Here is a 14,497-nt window from a genome sequence, read left to right as displayed (position 1 = left end):
AACGTTTTTATCACAGTCAAACACACTGTCACAGGTCTGCTGTGACTGATTACCTCCCTCAAAATGAATTTTGAAGACCCCTGAGCTCTCTAGAGACGTCCTGGATCAAGGAGGAAGAAGCAGGAAGACTGTAGCTGAATTTTTACTGCGCAAAAAAGCGCTAAAATAGGCCCCTCCCACTCATATTACAACAATGGGAAACCTCAGTTAATCGTTTCTATGTAGAAATAAACGACAGCCATGTGGAAAATCATGCCCCAAAAGATTTATCACCAAAGTACCTCACAAAAAAAAAATGAATAACATGCCAGTAAACGTTTTAAACATGCACTTTAAAAGTTAGGTAGTGTTATTAATAAGCCTGCTACCAGTCGCTTCTACTGCAGTTAAAGGATTACTTTCTGTTATAATTTTTAAGCTAAACAACTAACACATTAAAGTTAATAAACATTAATTAAAACCTACTGACCTATATTTTCTCCAAAACGAAGTTTCATAACGTTCTAAAAGTTATATCTTTTATTCGCCGATGATGTCACGTTATCCCGCCCACTATTTTCAGCACTGAGTGTTCAAAATACTTAAACCAATAACTTTGTGTTTAAAGCGCCATTTTGAAACCTAGGTATTGTAAACGGATTGGTACAGCGCAAAGGATACCCACGGAGTGGGTTTGGAAATCAATTAAATTTGCAGGCAAGATTTCTGATATACGGTAGAGATATGTTAATGAAATGTTATTGATAAAAAGCGTATTTGGGGTAGTTAGTTAGTAACAGGCATAGAAAATATTTACTTACAGTGGCCCTTTAAGGCTCATACATTACCTCAGTATTAACAGTATTTTCTTAGTCAATTCCATTCCTTAGAAAATTACTTATTGTACATACATTCATCAGCCTGATACCAGTCGCTACTGCATTTAAGGCTGTACTTACATTACATCGGTATCAGCAGTATTTTCTTAGTCAATTCCATTCCTTAGAAAAATAATTTACTGCACATACCTTGTTTGCAGGATTCCCCACACGCTATTCCCTTTCTGAAAGTTACCCCAATGCTCAGAATATGCGAGAACAGCCAGTGGATCTTAGTTACTTCTGCTAAGATCATAGAAAACGCAGGCAGATTCTTCTTCCAAATACTGCCTGAGAACAAACAGCACGCTCCGGTGCCATTTAAAATAACAAACTTTTGATTGAAGAAATAAACTAAGTATAAAAAAACACCACAGACCTCTCACAACGTTCTATCTAGTTGAGTTGCAAGAGAATGACTGGGTATGACATGTGAGGGGAGGAGCTATATAGCAGCTCTGCTTGGGTGATCCTCTTGCAACTTCCTGTTGGGAAGGGAATATATCCCATAAGTAATGGATGACCCGTGGACTGAATACACTTAACAAGAGAAAACAGAGCCCAAAACCTGCATGGAAACCATGTAAATGAAACAGTGGAAAGCTACACTTACAGTGAGTGGGCGATCTGCAGAATCCAGTATCTCTTCCATTATCTCTTCAGCATAATCTTGTCTTTCCCTTATTGAATTTCTCTTTTTGAGCCCAGTCAGGTTAATGAGATGGGTCTTTAACCAACTAAAGCCCTGTGGGCCCAGCTGCTGACCCTCAGCGAAAAGTAACAGAGCTCTTGTTACATCACTGCCCAGATGATTAAAGTAGGGTGGGCATGGGTAAGTGCGTCCACGGAAGTCCATGTTGTGAGGAAACCAAAAGATCTGGTCCCGCAAGTGTTTTGCAACAGATAACTTATACAGTGCATCCATGCGCAGACTGTACATTTCGGCTGATTTTTTCCGACAACGAGATAGTTCTCGCTGGTGCGCCATCTTATCCCATGAGGCCAGATCTCCATAGGGCTGCACAGGCAATTGAGGAGCCTCAGAAAGAGGAGGTGGGATGTCAAGTTTTTCACAGCCTTTTTCATTGAATATAGATATGATGATATCCAGCACAGGCTGGTTGATGCGCCATGCACACAAGCCAAGCTGGTTGAGCGAGTCAAGTACTGGGTGCAGTTGGCCTGGAGGACTTTTCTCCAACAGTAACTGATGTTGCACAGCACCTTCTGTACAGCGCATAAGTTTGGCAGGGGTCAGTAGGTAAGCTCCAAAACGCGGAGATGTCCATGGCACTGGTGGGCACAACATCGGCATAACAGATGACTCAAAGGTGAGGCTGGTATCACCTGCATCCAGCAATAACTGGCTGAATATGGGATGTGGCTTTATTAGTCCAATCTAAGAAGACAAATTAAGGATTATTATTATATGGGGGCATTAATATAAAGGGATACTGAACCCAATTTTTGTTCTTTCTTGATTCAGATAGAGCATGCAATTTTAAACAACTTTCTAATTTACTCCTATTATCAAATTTTCTTCATTCTCTTGCAATGTTAATTTGAAAAGAAAGAATGTAAGTTTAGATGCCGGCACATTTTTGGTAAACAACCTGGATTGTCCTTGCTGATTGGACAGCAACAATAAACAAGTACTGTCCATTGGTCTGAACCAAAAATTTGCTGGCTTCTTAGCTTAAATTCCTTCTTTTTCAAATAAAGATAAGAGAACAAAGAAAAACTGATAATTGGAGTAAATTAGAAAGTTGCTTAAAATTGCACGCTCTATCTCAATCATGAAAGAAAAAAATTGGGTTCAGTGTCCCTTTAAAAGAAGGAAGAAAGTGACTGATGTGACAATGTAAGATTTAATTAATTATATACCAATTTAAAATACTAGATCATATCTGTACATTATCATCTTGTCAGAGGATGTTTAAACGGTCATCATGTATGTAAATCGGAGAGAAATAGATCATTTAGGATAGTTATTTTCAATTAAACACATCAAGACAAATGTAAGCTGGGGCAGCTTCAACTAAAAACAAGTAATGAGATGTACACACCTGGCGGGTGCTACGGAAGGAGTACATATGGTACAGCACAGGGATGAGCTTTGTTTCACTCCGAGGACTTAATAGGTTGTTTTGTATTTTTATCTCTTGCACCATCATGTCAACCAGATGAGTCCCCAACTGCACTAGCAAAGAGTTCGGCCATGGAGTGTCCATGTTAAGCAGACAAGAGCCACCAAAATGCTGTTCTTCCAGCTGCTCCCACATCTCCCGCGGCAAGACTTCTGACACCTGGGAGAACAGTGATAGTAAAGAGATACACATGCATGAATGTGAAACAAAGGAAATATTCAATGTAAAATACGAGTTTGAAAGAGTGAGTGCCAACAAAAGATTTTTTTGTTTTTGTTTTTTTTGTTTTTGTTTTTAACATGCAGCTCTTTAATATGGATACAAGCATCAAAATTTGTTAAGAACTGACAAAATACCGACATGCATACCGTAAATCATGACTATTTTGCAAGGTGGAGCAGTGAAATTGGTTCTGCAACAGAACTTCTAAAAACACAGAAATGGACTGCACGCTCAGACTGGACAGGGTACACATCCTAAGTCACTGTGACCCTACAGCCCTGAATACTTACAGTCAGCTGCACAGTTCCCAGCAACTCCGGAAGTAAACCCCCAAGAAGCCTGGGTGACAGGACCAAAGGGAAACTTACAAAACTTATTAACACAACACAGAATACCTGACAATCACTAGCAGGCACAGTCATTAAAAGCAAAGATGGAGTCAGCTGCATTTGGAACCAAATGTGTTAAAGAGACAGGAAACCCCAACATTTTCTTTCATGTTTTGGATAGAACATTTCATTTTAAACAACTTTCCAAATTACATTTATAATCAAATTTGCTTCATTCTCTTTTTATCCTTTACTGAAGGAACAACATTGCACTCCCGGCAGCAAACTGAAAACATCTAGTTAGCCATTTACAAGAGACAAATGTGTGCGGGCACCAATCAGTAGCTAGCCCCCACTAGTATAGGATATGTGCGTATTCCTTTTTAACGAGGGATACCAAGAGAATGAAAATTTGAAAATAGAAGTGATTTTAAAAGTGTCTTAAAATGACATGCTCATGCAAGTTAAATTTTGACTTTCCTATCCCTTTAATTCCAGGAGCACATCAAGGTCTCTCCCTCCCCTCCTGGGACCCTAACCAAGCAGCCACACAATGCATCATTTCTCAGCCCTGCCTTAGGCCTTCCTTATATGCACATTAGTCAGTTTCAGAGGTACCTCCGACACAATATCAAGCAGTCTGCATGGAGGAGTGCAGGATAAAGAGCAATGGTATATAATGGTACGTATAAGTATTTCCACCTTGGCTGAAGGTGAGCAAAAGCTGACCGCAGCTGACCAAGCACTTCCTAACATTTGCTGTGTGCCATTATAGTCAGGAGACAGTGGCTACTTTTTAGAGATACTGCTGAAATTCGTTATAACTGAATCAAGAAACATTGACTTCTCTAAGAGATCTGATAAACCCAAGAATACCTTCCGATTATGTATGTGTATTGTGTGGTGTAATATTTAAAGGTATAGGAAAGTCATAATTAAACTTGCAGGATTAAGAACATTTTATTTTAAGACACTTTCAAAATCACTTCTATTTTGAAATGTACTTTGTTCTCTTGGTATCCATTGCTGAAAAATAATATGTACAGATCCTTCACTAGTGGGAGCCATCTGGTGATTGGGCTTGCACATATTTGTCTCTAGTGACTGGCTGACTAAAATGTGTTTAGCTGGCTCTCAGCAGTGCATCACTGCTCCTTCAGTGAAGGATATCAAGGGAATAAGATTAGTCTTTCCTTTTCTGTACATTTGCGTGTGATGCAATTTGTATAAGTTAACCACTTCAACCTATATGACTGTTTCTCTGAATGTTGTTACATTCATCTCACACCATCATGCTGTACAGTTATCTGCTTGTAACCCAGAGGAACAGCCAGCCTTGCTGTCTTAGTGAAATGAACCCTTCATGTTTACAGAAGAAGCAAGCTTCTCCATTATTTTAATAATAAAACCTAGGCAAAAAAGGTGAGTCAGCACCTGAGTAACCCATATTCCTACACCCTACAATCCCTAGTCCAACAAAGAATTCATAAGAAAAGTCCCACCAAGTTTTACCCAGTATAGCAATTTTAATAATAAGAAAAACAGAATTTTATTCTTACCTGATAAATTACTTTCTCTTGTGGTGTATCCAGTCCACGGATTCATCCTTTACTTGTGGGATATTCTCCTTCCTGACAGGAAGTGGCAAAGAGAGCACACAGCAGAGCTGTCCATATAGCTCCCCCTCTAGCTCCAGCCCCCAGTCATTCGACCGAAGGTTAGGAAGAAAAAGGAGAAACCATAGGGTGCCGTGGTGACTGTAGTTTAAAATTAAAAACCACCTGTCTTAAAATGACAGGGCGGGCCGTGGACTGGATACACCACAAGAGAAAGTAATTTATCAGGTAAGAAAAAAATCTGTTTTCTCTTGCAAGGTGTATCCAGTCCACGGATTCATCCATTACTTGTGGGATACCAATACCAAAGCTTTAGGACACGGATGAAGGGAGGGAACAAGACAGGTACCTTAAACAAAAGGCACCACTGCTTGTAAAACCTTTCTCCCAAAAATAGCCTCCGAAGAAGCAAAAATGTAAAATTTGGAAAAAGTATGCAGCGAAGACCAAGTCGCTGCCTTACAAATCTGTTCAACAGAAGCCTCATTTTTAAAAGCCCATGTGGAAGCCACTGCTCTGGTAGAATGAGCAGTAATTGTTTCAGGAGGCTGCTGGCCAGCAGTCTCATAGGCCAAACGGATGATGCTTTTCAGCCAAAAGGAAAGAGGTAGCGGTCGCCTTCTGACCTCTCCTCTTACCAGAATAGATAAACAAAGAAGTTGTTTGTCTGAAATCCTTAGTTGCTTGTAAATAGAACTTTAAAGCACGAACCACATCAAGATTGTGTAACAGACGTTCCTTCTTCGAAGAAGGATTAGGACAGAGAGAAGGAACAACAATTTCCTGGTTAATATTCTTATTAGACACAACCTTAGGAAGAAAACCAGGTTTGGTACACAAAACTACCTTATCTGCATGAAAAACCAGGTAAGGTGAATCACACTGTAAAGCAGATAACTCTGAAACTCTTCGAGCAGAAGAGATAGCTACCAAAAACAAAACTTTCCAAGATAAAAGCTTAATATCTATGGAATGTAAATGTTCAAAAGGAACCCCTTGCAGAACTGAAAGAACTAAATTCAGACTCCATGGCGGAGCCACGGGTCTATAAACAGGCTTGATTCTGACTAAAGCCTGACTAAACGCTTGAACGTCTGTTACCTCTGCCAGACGTTTGTGTAAAAGAATAGACCAAGCAGATATCTGTCCTTTTAAGGAACTAGCTGATAATCCTTTCTCCAATCCTTCTTGGAGAAAGGACAATATCCTGGGAATCCTAACCTTACTCCATGAGTAACCCTTGGATTCGCACCAAAAAAACAGAATTTATGTTCACCTGATAAATTTCTTTCTCCTACGGTGTATCCGGTCCACGGCTTCATCCTTACTTGTGGGATATTCTCAATCCCTACAGGAAGTGGCAAAGAGAGCACACAGCAGAGCTGTCCATATAGCTCCCCTCAGGCTCCGCCCCCCCAGTCATTCGACCGACGGTTAGGAGAAAAAGGAGAACCATAGGGTGCAGTGGTGACTGTAGTTTACAAAAATAAATTTAAACCTGACTAAAAAGCCAGGGTGGGCCGTGGACCGGATACACCGTAGGAGAAAGAAATTTATCAGGCAAACATAAATTCTGTTTTCTCCTACATTGGTGTATCCGGTCCACGGCTTCATCCTTACTTGTGGGAACCAATACCAAAGCTTTAGGACACGGATGAAGGGAGGGAACAAGTCAGGTAACCTAAACGGAAGGCACCACTGCTTGTAAAACCTTTCTCCCAAAAATAGCCTCCGAAGAAGCAAAAGTATCGAATTTGTAAAATTTGGCAAATGTATGAAGTGAAGACCAAGTCGCTGCCTTACAGATCTGTTCAACAGAAGCTTCATTCTTGAAAGCCCATGTGGAAGCCACAGCTCTAGTAGAGTGAGCTGTAATTCGTTCAGGGGGCTGCCTTCCAGCAGTCTCATAAGCCAACCGGATGATGCTTTTTAGCCAGAAAGACAGAGAGGTCGCAGTCGCCTTTTGACCTCTCCTCTTGCCAGAATAGACGACAAACAAGGACGATGTTTGTCTGAAGTCTTTAGTTGCTTTTAGATAGAACTTTAAAGCACGAACCACATCAAGATTGTGCAACAGACGTTCCTTGTTAGAAACTGGATTAGGACACAGAGATGGAACAACTATTTCCTGGTTAATATTCTTATTGGAAACCATTTTTGGAAGAAAACCAGGTTTGGTACGTAAAACGACCTTATCTGCATGGAACACCAGGTAAGGTGAATTACACTGCAAAGCAGACAATTCAGAAACTCTTCTAGCAGAAGAAATAGCTACCAAAAACAAAACTTTCCAAGATAGTAACTTGATATCTATGGAATGTAGAGGTTCAAACGGAACCCCTTGAAGAAATGAAAGAACTAAATTTAGACTCCATGGAGGAGCCGCAGGTCTATAGACAGGCTTGATTCTGACTAAAGCCTGTACAAACGCCTGAACATCTGGCATTGCTGCCAGACGCTTGTGTAACAAAACAGACAAAGCAGATATCTGTCCTTTTAAGGAACTAGCTGACAAACCTTTCTCCAATCCTTCTTGGAGAAACGATAGAATCCTTGGAATCCTAATCTTACTCCATGAGTAACCCTTGGATTCCCACCAACAAAGATATTTCCGCCATATCTTATGGTAAATTTTCCTGGTGACAGGCTTTCTAGCCTGGATCAGGGTATCTATAACTGATTCCGAAAACCCACGCTTAGCTAGAACCAAGCGTTCAATCTCCAAGCAGTCAGTTGCAGAGAAACTAGGTTTGGATGTTCGAATGGACCTTGAATTAGAAGGTCCTGCCTCAAAGGTAGCTTCCATGGTGGAACCAATGACATATTCACCAGGTCTGCATACCAAGTCCTGCGTGGCCACGCAGGAAATATCAGAATTACTGAAGCCTTCTCCTGTTTGATCCTGGCTACTAGCCGGGGGAGAAGGGGAAACGGTGGAAAGACATAAGCTAGATTGAACGACCAAGGCGCTACAAAGGCATCTACCAATGTCGCCTTGGGATCCCTGGACCTGGACCCGTAACGTGGAACTTTGGAGTTCTGGTTTGACGCCATCAGATCCAGATCTGGAATGCCCCATAGTTGAGTTAACTGGGCAAAAACCTCCGGGTGAAGTTCCCACTCCCCCGGATGGAAAGTCTGACGACTCCGAAAATCCGCTTCCCAGTTGTCCACTCCTGGGATGTGAATTGCTGATAGATGGCAGGGTGATCCTCCGCCCATTTGATGATCTTGGTTACCTCCCTCACCGCCAGGGAACTCTTTGTTCCTCCCTGATGATTGATGTACGCTACAGTCGTCATGTTGTCCGACTGAAATCTGATTAATTTGGCCTCCGCTAGTTGAGGCCATGCCTGGAGCGCATTGAATATCGCTCTCAATTCCAAAATGTTTATCGGGAGAAGAGATTCTTCCCGAGACCATAGACCCTGAGCCTTCAGGGACTCCCAGACCGTGCCCCAGCCTAGGAGGCTGGCGTCGGTTGTGACAACGATCCACTCCGGTCTGCGGAAACTCATTCCCTGAGACAGATGATCCAGAGACAACCACCAGAGGAGTGAGTCTCTGGTTTTCTGGTCCATTTGAATCTGGGGAGACAAATCTGCATAATCCCCATTCCACTGTTTGAGCATGCACAGTTGCAATGGTCTTAAATGAATTCGAGCAAATGGAACTACGTCCATTGCCGCAACCATGAGTCCTATTACCTCCATGCACTGAGCTATGGAGGGTTGAGGAATGGATTGAAGAACTCGACAAGTGTTCAGAAGTTTTAACTTCCTGACCTCTGTCAGAAAGATCTTCATTTCCACTGAGTCTATTATTGTTCCCAGGAAGGGAACCCTTGTGAACGGGGACAGAGAACTTTTTTCTATGTTCACCTTCCACCCGTGAGACCTTAGAAAGGCTAGAACAATGTCTGTATGAGCCTTTGCTTTGTGAAAGGACGACGCTTGTATTAAAATGTCGTCTAGGTAAGGTGCTACTGCAATGCCCCTTTGCCTTAGCACCGCTAGAAGGGACCCTAGCACCTTTGTGAAAATTCTGGGAGCAGTGGCCAATCCGAAGGGAAGAACCACGAACTGGTAATGCTTGTCCAGAAAGGCGAACCTCAGGAACTGATGGTGATCTTTGTGGATAGGAATATGCAGGTACGCATCCTTTAAGTCCACGGTAGTCATATAGTGACCCTCCTGGATCATTGGTAAAATTGTCCGAATGGTTTCCATTTTGAATGATGGAACTCTGAGGAATTTGTTTAGGATCTTTAAATCCAGAATTGGCCTGAAAGTTCCTTCCTTTTTGGGAACTACAAACAGGTTTGAGTAAAATCCCAGTCCTTGTTCTGCTGTTGGAACTGGGTGTATCAATCCCATTTTTAAAAGGTCTTCTACGCAATGTAAGAATGCCTGTCTCTTTATCTGGTCTAAAGATAAGCGAGACATGTGAAACCTTCCCCTTGGAGGAAGGTCCTTGAATTCTAGAAGATACCCCTGAGAGACAATTTCTAGTGCCCAAGGGTCCGGAACATCTCTTGCCCAGGCCTGAGCAAAGAGAGAAAGCCTGCCCCCTACTAGATCCGGTCCCGGATCGGGGGCTACCCCTTCATGCTATCTTGGTAGCAGCAGCAGGCTTTTTGGCCTGTTTACCCTTGTTCCAGCCTTGCAATGGTTTCCATGCTGGTTTGGGCTGGGGTGCGTTACCCTCTTGCCTAGTGGCTGTAGAGGTAGAAGCCGGTCCGTTCCTGAAATTTCGAAAGGAACGAAAATTAGACTTATTTTTAGCTTTGAAAGGTCTATCCTGTGGGAGGGCATGGCCCTTTCCCCCAGTGATATCTGAAATAATTTCTTTCAACTCTGGCCCGAATAGGGTCTTACCCTTGAAAGGAATATTAAGCAATTTTGTTTTGGACGACACATCCGCCGACCACGATTTTAGCCAAAGCGCTCTACGCGCCACTATTGCGAAACCAGAATTTTTCGCCGCTAATTTAGCTAGTTGAAAAGGGGCATCTGTAATGAAAGAATTAGCCAACTTCAGGGCGTGAATTCTATCCATGACTTCATCATAAGGAGTCTCCTTCTAGAGCGAGTTTTCTAATTCCTCAAACCAAAAAGCAGCTGCAGTGGTTACAGGAATAATGCAAGAAATTGGTTGAAGAAGAAAACCTTGTTGAACAAAAATTTTCTTAAGTAAACCTTCTAATTTTTTATCCATAGGATCTTTGAAAGCGCAACTATCTTCTATTGGTATAGTCGTGCGCTTAGCTAGCGTTGAAACTGCCCCCTCTACCTTAGGGACCGACTGCCACGCATCCCTTCTAGGGTCAACAATTGGGAACATTTTCTTAAATATAGGAGGGGGAACAAAAGGTACACCTGGCTTCTCCCACTCCTTAGTCACGATATCCGCCACCCTCTTAGGTATCGGAAATGCATCGTGTACTGGGACCTCTAAGAATTTGTCCATTTTACACAGTTTTTCTGGGATCACTAAAGGATCACAATCATCAAGGGTAGCTAGGACCTCCTTAAGCAGGGCGTGGAGGTGTTCTAGCTTAAATTTAAATGCTATGGTATCAGGCTCTGCCTGCTGAGAAACTTTACCTGTGTCAGAAATTTCTCCCTCAGACAGGCCCTCCCTCACCGCCAAGTCAGATTGATGTGAGGGAACTACAGATAAATTATCCTCTGCGTCTGCTTGCTCATTTTCTGTGTTTAAAACAGAGCAATCACGCTTCCTAGGAAAAGCTGGCAGTTTGGATAAAAATGCTGAGAGAGAATTATCCATTACTACCACTAACTGTTGCATAGTAATCGTAATTGGCGCGCTAGATGTACTGGTAATCGCTTGCGCGGGCATAGCTGGTGTTGACACAGAAGGAGAGGATAGCGAGCTATCTTCACTACCTTCAGCTAAAGAATCATCTTGGGCTATATCTTTAAGTGTGATTGTATGGTCCTTAAGCTGCTTGGAAGCTATGGCACACTTCACACATAAATTTAATGGGGGAACCACCTTGGACTTTGAACATACAGAACATAGGCTATCTGAAGATTCAGACATGTTTGACAGACTTAAACAGAACTTCAATGCAATAAAAATTATTTTTGACAAAAACTTTACTGTCTCTTTAAATAATAAAAGTGCACACTTTATTACTGAAACATCAAAAAACCATCAAATAAACATCCGATTTTAATGAAAATTTCACCAGTGTCTTAATGCTTTGAAAAGATTGTACACAAATTTTCAGACCAATTAACCCCTTAATGCCCAAACCGGAGCTAATAACCGTTATTAACCGGTTAACACACTACAGTACTTTGCCACAGCTTCCACTGTGGCCTTTACCTTCCTTAGGGATTATTTTAGTAGGAAATAAGCCTCTCTGGAGCCTTTCCTGAAGCCTCTGGACTCCCCACGTGAAGCTGCATGAACTGCCTAGGCAAAACATCTGCGCAATTGAGGCGCGAAAATGAGGCCTCCTTCCTCTTCCTTCCAGAGTGGAGGGGCCTTTCTGACTAGATTAGGCGTCCAAATAAGTGCCAGGCGCAAATTAAACCCCAAAAGTGTTTTGAAGTTTGAAAAAACACCTTATTTATAGCAAAAAACATGCTAAAAAGCAATCGATTAAGCCCACAATAGTGTCAACCAGCATAGAGCCCTTAATATAAGCCATCATTTTATACAGAGTCTAAGAAAAATGGCTTACCTATCCCAGAGGGATTTTCTGAAAGTCTTCTAGCATTACATGGTCTTGTTAGAAAAATGACTGATCATACCTGAAGCAGTTAAGCCTGCAAACTGTCCCCCCCCAACTGATGTTCTCTGGTTTCAACAGTCCTGCGTGGGAACAGCAATGGATTTTAGTTACTGGTGCTAAAAACAGAATTTATGTTTACCTGATAAATTACTTTCTCCAACGGTGTGTCCGGTCCACGGCGTCATCCTTACTTGTGGGATATTCTCTTCCCCAACAGGAAATGGCAAAGAGCCCAGCAAAGCTGGTCACATGATCCCTCCTAGGCTCCGCCTTCCCCAGTCATTCGACCGACGTAAAGGAGGAATATTTGCATAGGAGAAATCATATGATACCGTGGTGACTGTAGTTAGAGAAAATAAATCATCAGACCTGATTAAAAAACCAGGGCGGGCCGTGGACCGGACACACCGTTGGAGAAAGTAATTTATCAGGTAAACATAAATTCTGTTTTCTCCAACATAGGTGTGTCCGGTCCACGGCGTCATCCTTACTTGTGGGAACCAATACCAAAGCTTTAGGACACGGATGATGGGAGGGAGCAAATCAGGTCACCTAGATGGTAGGCACCACGGCTTGCAAAACCTCTCCCCCAAAAATAGCCTCAGAAGAAGCAAAAGTATCAAATTTGTAAAATTTGGTAAAAGTGTGCAGTGAAGACCAAGTCGCTGCCTTACATATCTGATCAACAGAAGCCTCGTTCTTGAAGGCCCATGTGGGAGCCACGGCCCTAGTGGAATGAGTTGTGATTCTTTCAGGAGGCTGCCGTCCGGCAGTCTCATAAGCCAATCTGATGATGCTTTTAAGCCAAAAAGAGAGAGAGGTAGAAGTTGCTTTTATGACCTCTCCTTTTACCAGAATAAACAACAAACAAGGAAGATGTTTGTCTGAAATCCTTTGTAGCCTCTAAATAGAATTTTAGAGCACGAACTACATCCAAATTGTGCAACAAACATTCCTTCTTTGAAACTGGATTCGGACACAAAGAAGGCACGACTATCTCCTGGTTAATATTTTTGTTAGAAACAACTTTCGGAAGAAAACCAGGTTTAGTACGCAAAACCACCTTATCTGCATGGAACACCAGATAAGGAGGAGAACACTGCAGAGCAGATAACTCTGAAACTCTTCTAGCAGAAGAAATTGCAACCAAAAACAAAACTTTCCAAGATAATAACTTGATATCAACGGAATGTAGGGGTTCAAACGGAACCCCCTGAAGAACTGAAAGAACTAAATTGAGACTCCAAGGAGGAGTCAAAGGTTTGTAAACAGGCTTGATTCTAACCAGAGCCTGAACAAAAGCTTGAACATCTGGCACAGCCGCCAGCTTTTTGTGAAGTAAAACAGATAAAGCAGAAATCTGTCCCTTCAAAGAACTTGCAGATAATCCTTTCTCCAAACCTTCTTGAAGAAAGGATAGAATCTTAGGAATTTTTATCTTGTTCCATGGGAATCCTTTAGATTCACACCAACAGATATATTTTTTCCATATTTTATGGTAGATTTTTCTAGTTACAGGCTTTCTGGCCTGAACAAGAGTATCAATGACAGAATCTGAGAACCCTCACTTTGATAAAATCAAGCGTTCAATCTCCAAGCAGTCAGTTGGAGTGAGGCCAGATTCGGATGTTCGAACGGACCTTGAACAAGAAGATCCTGTCTCAAAGGTAGCTTCCATGGTGGAGCCGATGACATATTCACCAGATCTGCATACCAAGTCCTGCGTGGCCACGCAGGAGCTATCAAGATCACCGATACCCTCTCCTGTTTGATCCTGGCTACCAGCCTGGGAATGAGAGGAAACGGTGGGAACACATAAGCTAGGTTGAAGCTCCAAGGTGCTACTAGTGCATCCACTAGAGTCGCCTTGGGATCCCTGGATCTGGACCCGTAGCAAGGAACCTTGAAGTTCTGACGAGACGCCATCAGATCCATGTCTGGAATGCCCCACAATTGAATTATTTGGGCAAAGATTTTCGGATGGAGTTCCCACTCCCCCGGATGAAATGTCTGACGACTCAGAAAATCCGCTTCCCAATTTTCCACTCCTGGGATGTGGATTGCAGACAAGTGGCAGGAGTGAGTCTCCGCCCATTGAATTATTTTGGTCACTTCTTCCATCGCCAGGGAACTCCTTGTTCCCCCCTGATGGTTGATATACGCAACAGTCGTCATGTTGTCTGATTGAAACCGTATGAATTTGGCCTTTGCTAGCTGAGGCCAAGCCTTGAGAGCATTGAATATCGCTCTCAGTTCCAGAATATTTATCGGGAGAAGAGATTCTTCCCGAGACCAAAGACCCTGAGCTTTCAGGGGTTCCCAGACCGCGCCCCAGCCCACCAGACTGGCGTCGGTCGTGACAATGACCCACTCTGGTCTGCGGAAGCTCATCCCCTGTGACAGGATGTCCAGGGTCAGCCACCAACGGAGTGAATCTCTGGTCCTCTGATCTACTTGTATCGTCGGAGACAAGTCTGTATAATCCCCATTCCACTGACTGAGCATGCACAGTTGTAATGGTCTTAGATGAATTCGCGCAAAAGGAACTATGTCCATTGCC

At 42.6% G+C, this 14,497-nt stretch overlaps 1 protein-coding gene across 1 annotated transcript in view; it reads right to left on the bottom strand.

The window, feature by feature from the left end:
- The window catches only part of POLRMT (RNA polymerase mitochondrial), a 367,345-nt gene that overhangs the window by 204,508 nt on the left and 148,340 nt on the right, over positions 1 to 14,497 (bottom strand). The window contains exons 9-10 of the mRNA XM_053702843.1: positions 2,924 to 3,163; positions 1,471 to 2,256 (exon numbers count right to left, since the gene is read on the bottom strand). Of these exons, the coding sequence (XP_053558818.1) occupies positions 1,471 to 2,256; positions 2,924 to 3,163 (1,026 nt within the window). The remainder of the gene's footprint in view (positions 1 to 1,470; positions 2,257 to 2,923; positions 3,164 to 14,497) is intronic.

This window comes from Bombina bombina, chromosome 2 (genome assembly GCF_027579735.1).
Source record: "Bombina bombina isolate aBomBom1 chromosome 2, aBomBom1.pri, whole genome shotgun sequence".
Taxonomy (NCBI): Eukaryota; Metazoa; Chordata; class Amphibia; order Anura; family Bombinatoridae; genus Bombina; species Bombina bombina.
The sequence above is the reverse complement of the archived record's forward strand: the minus strand, read 5'-3'. Positions and strand labels throughout refer to the sequence as shown.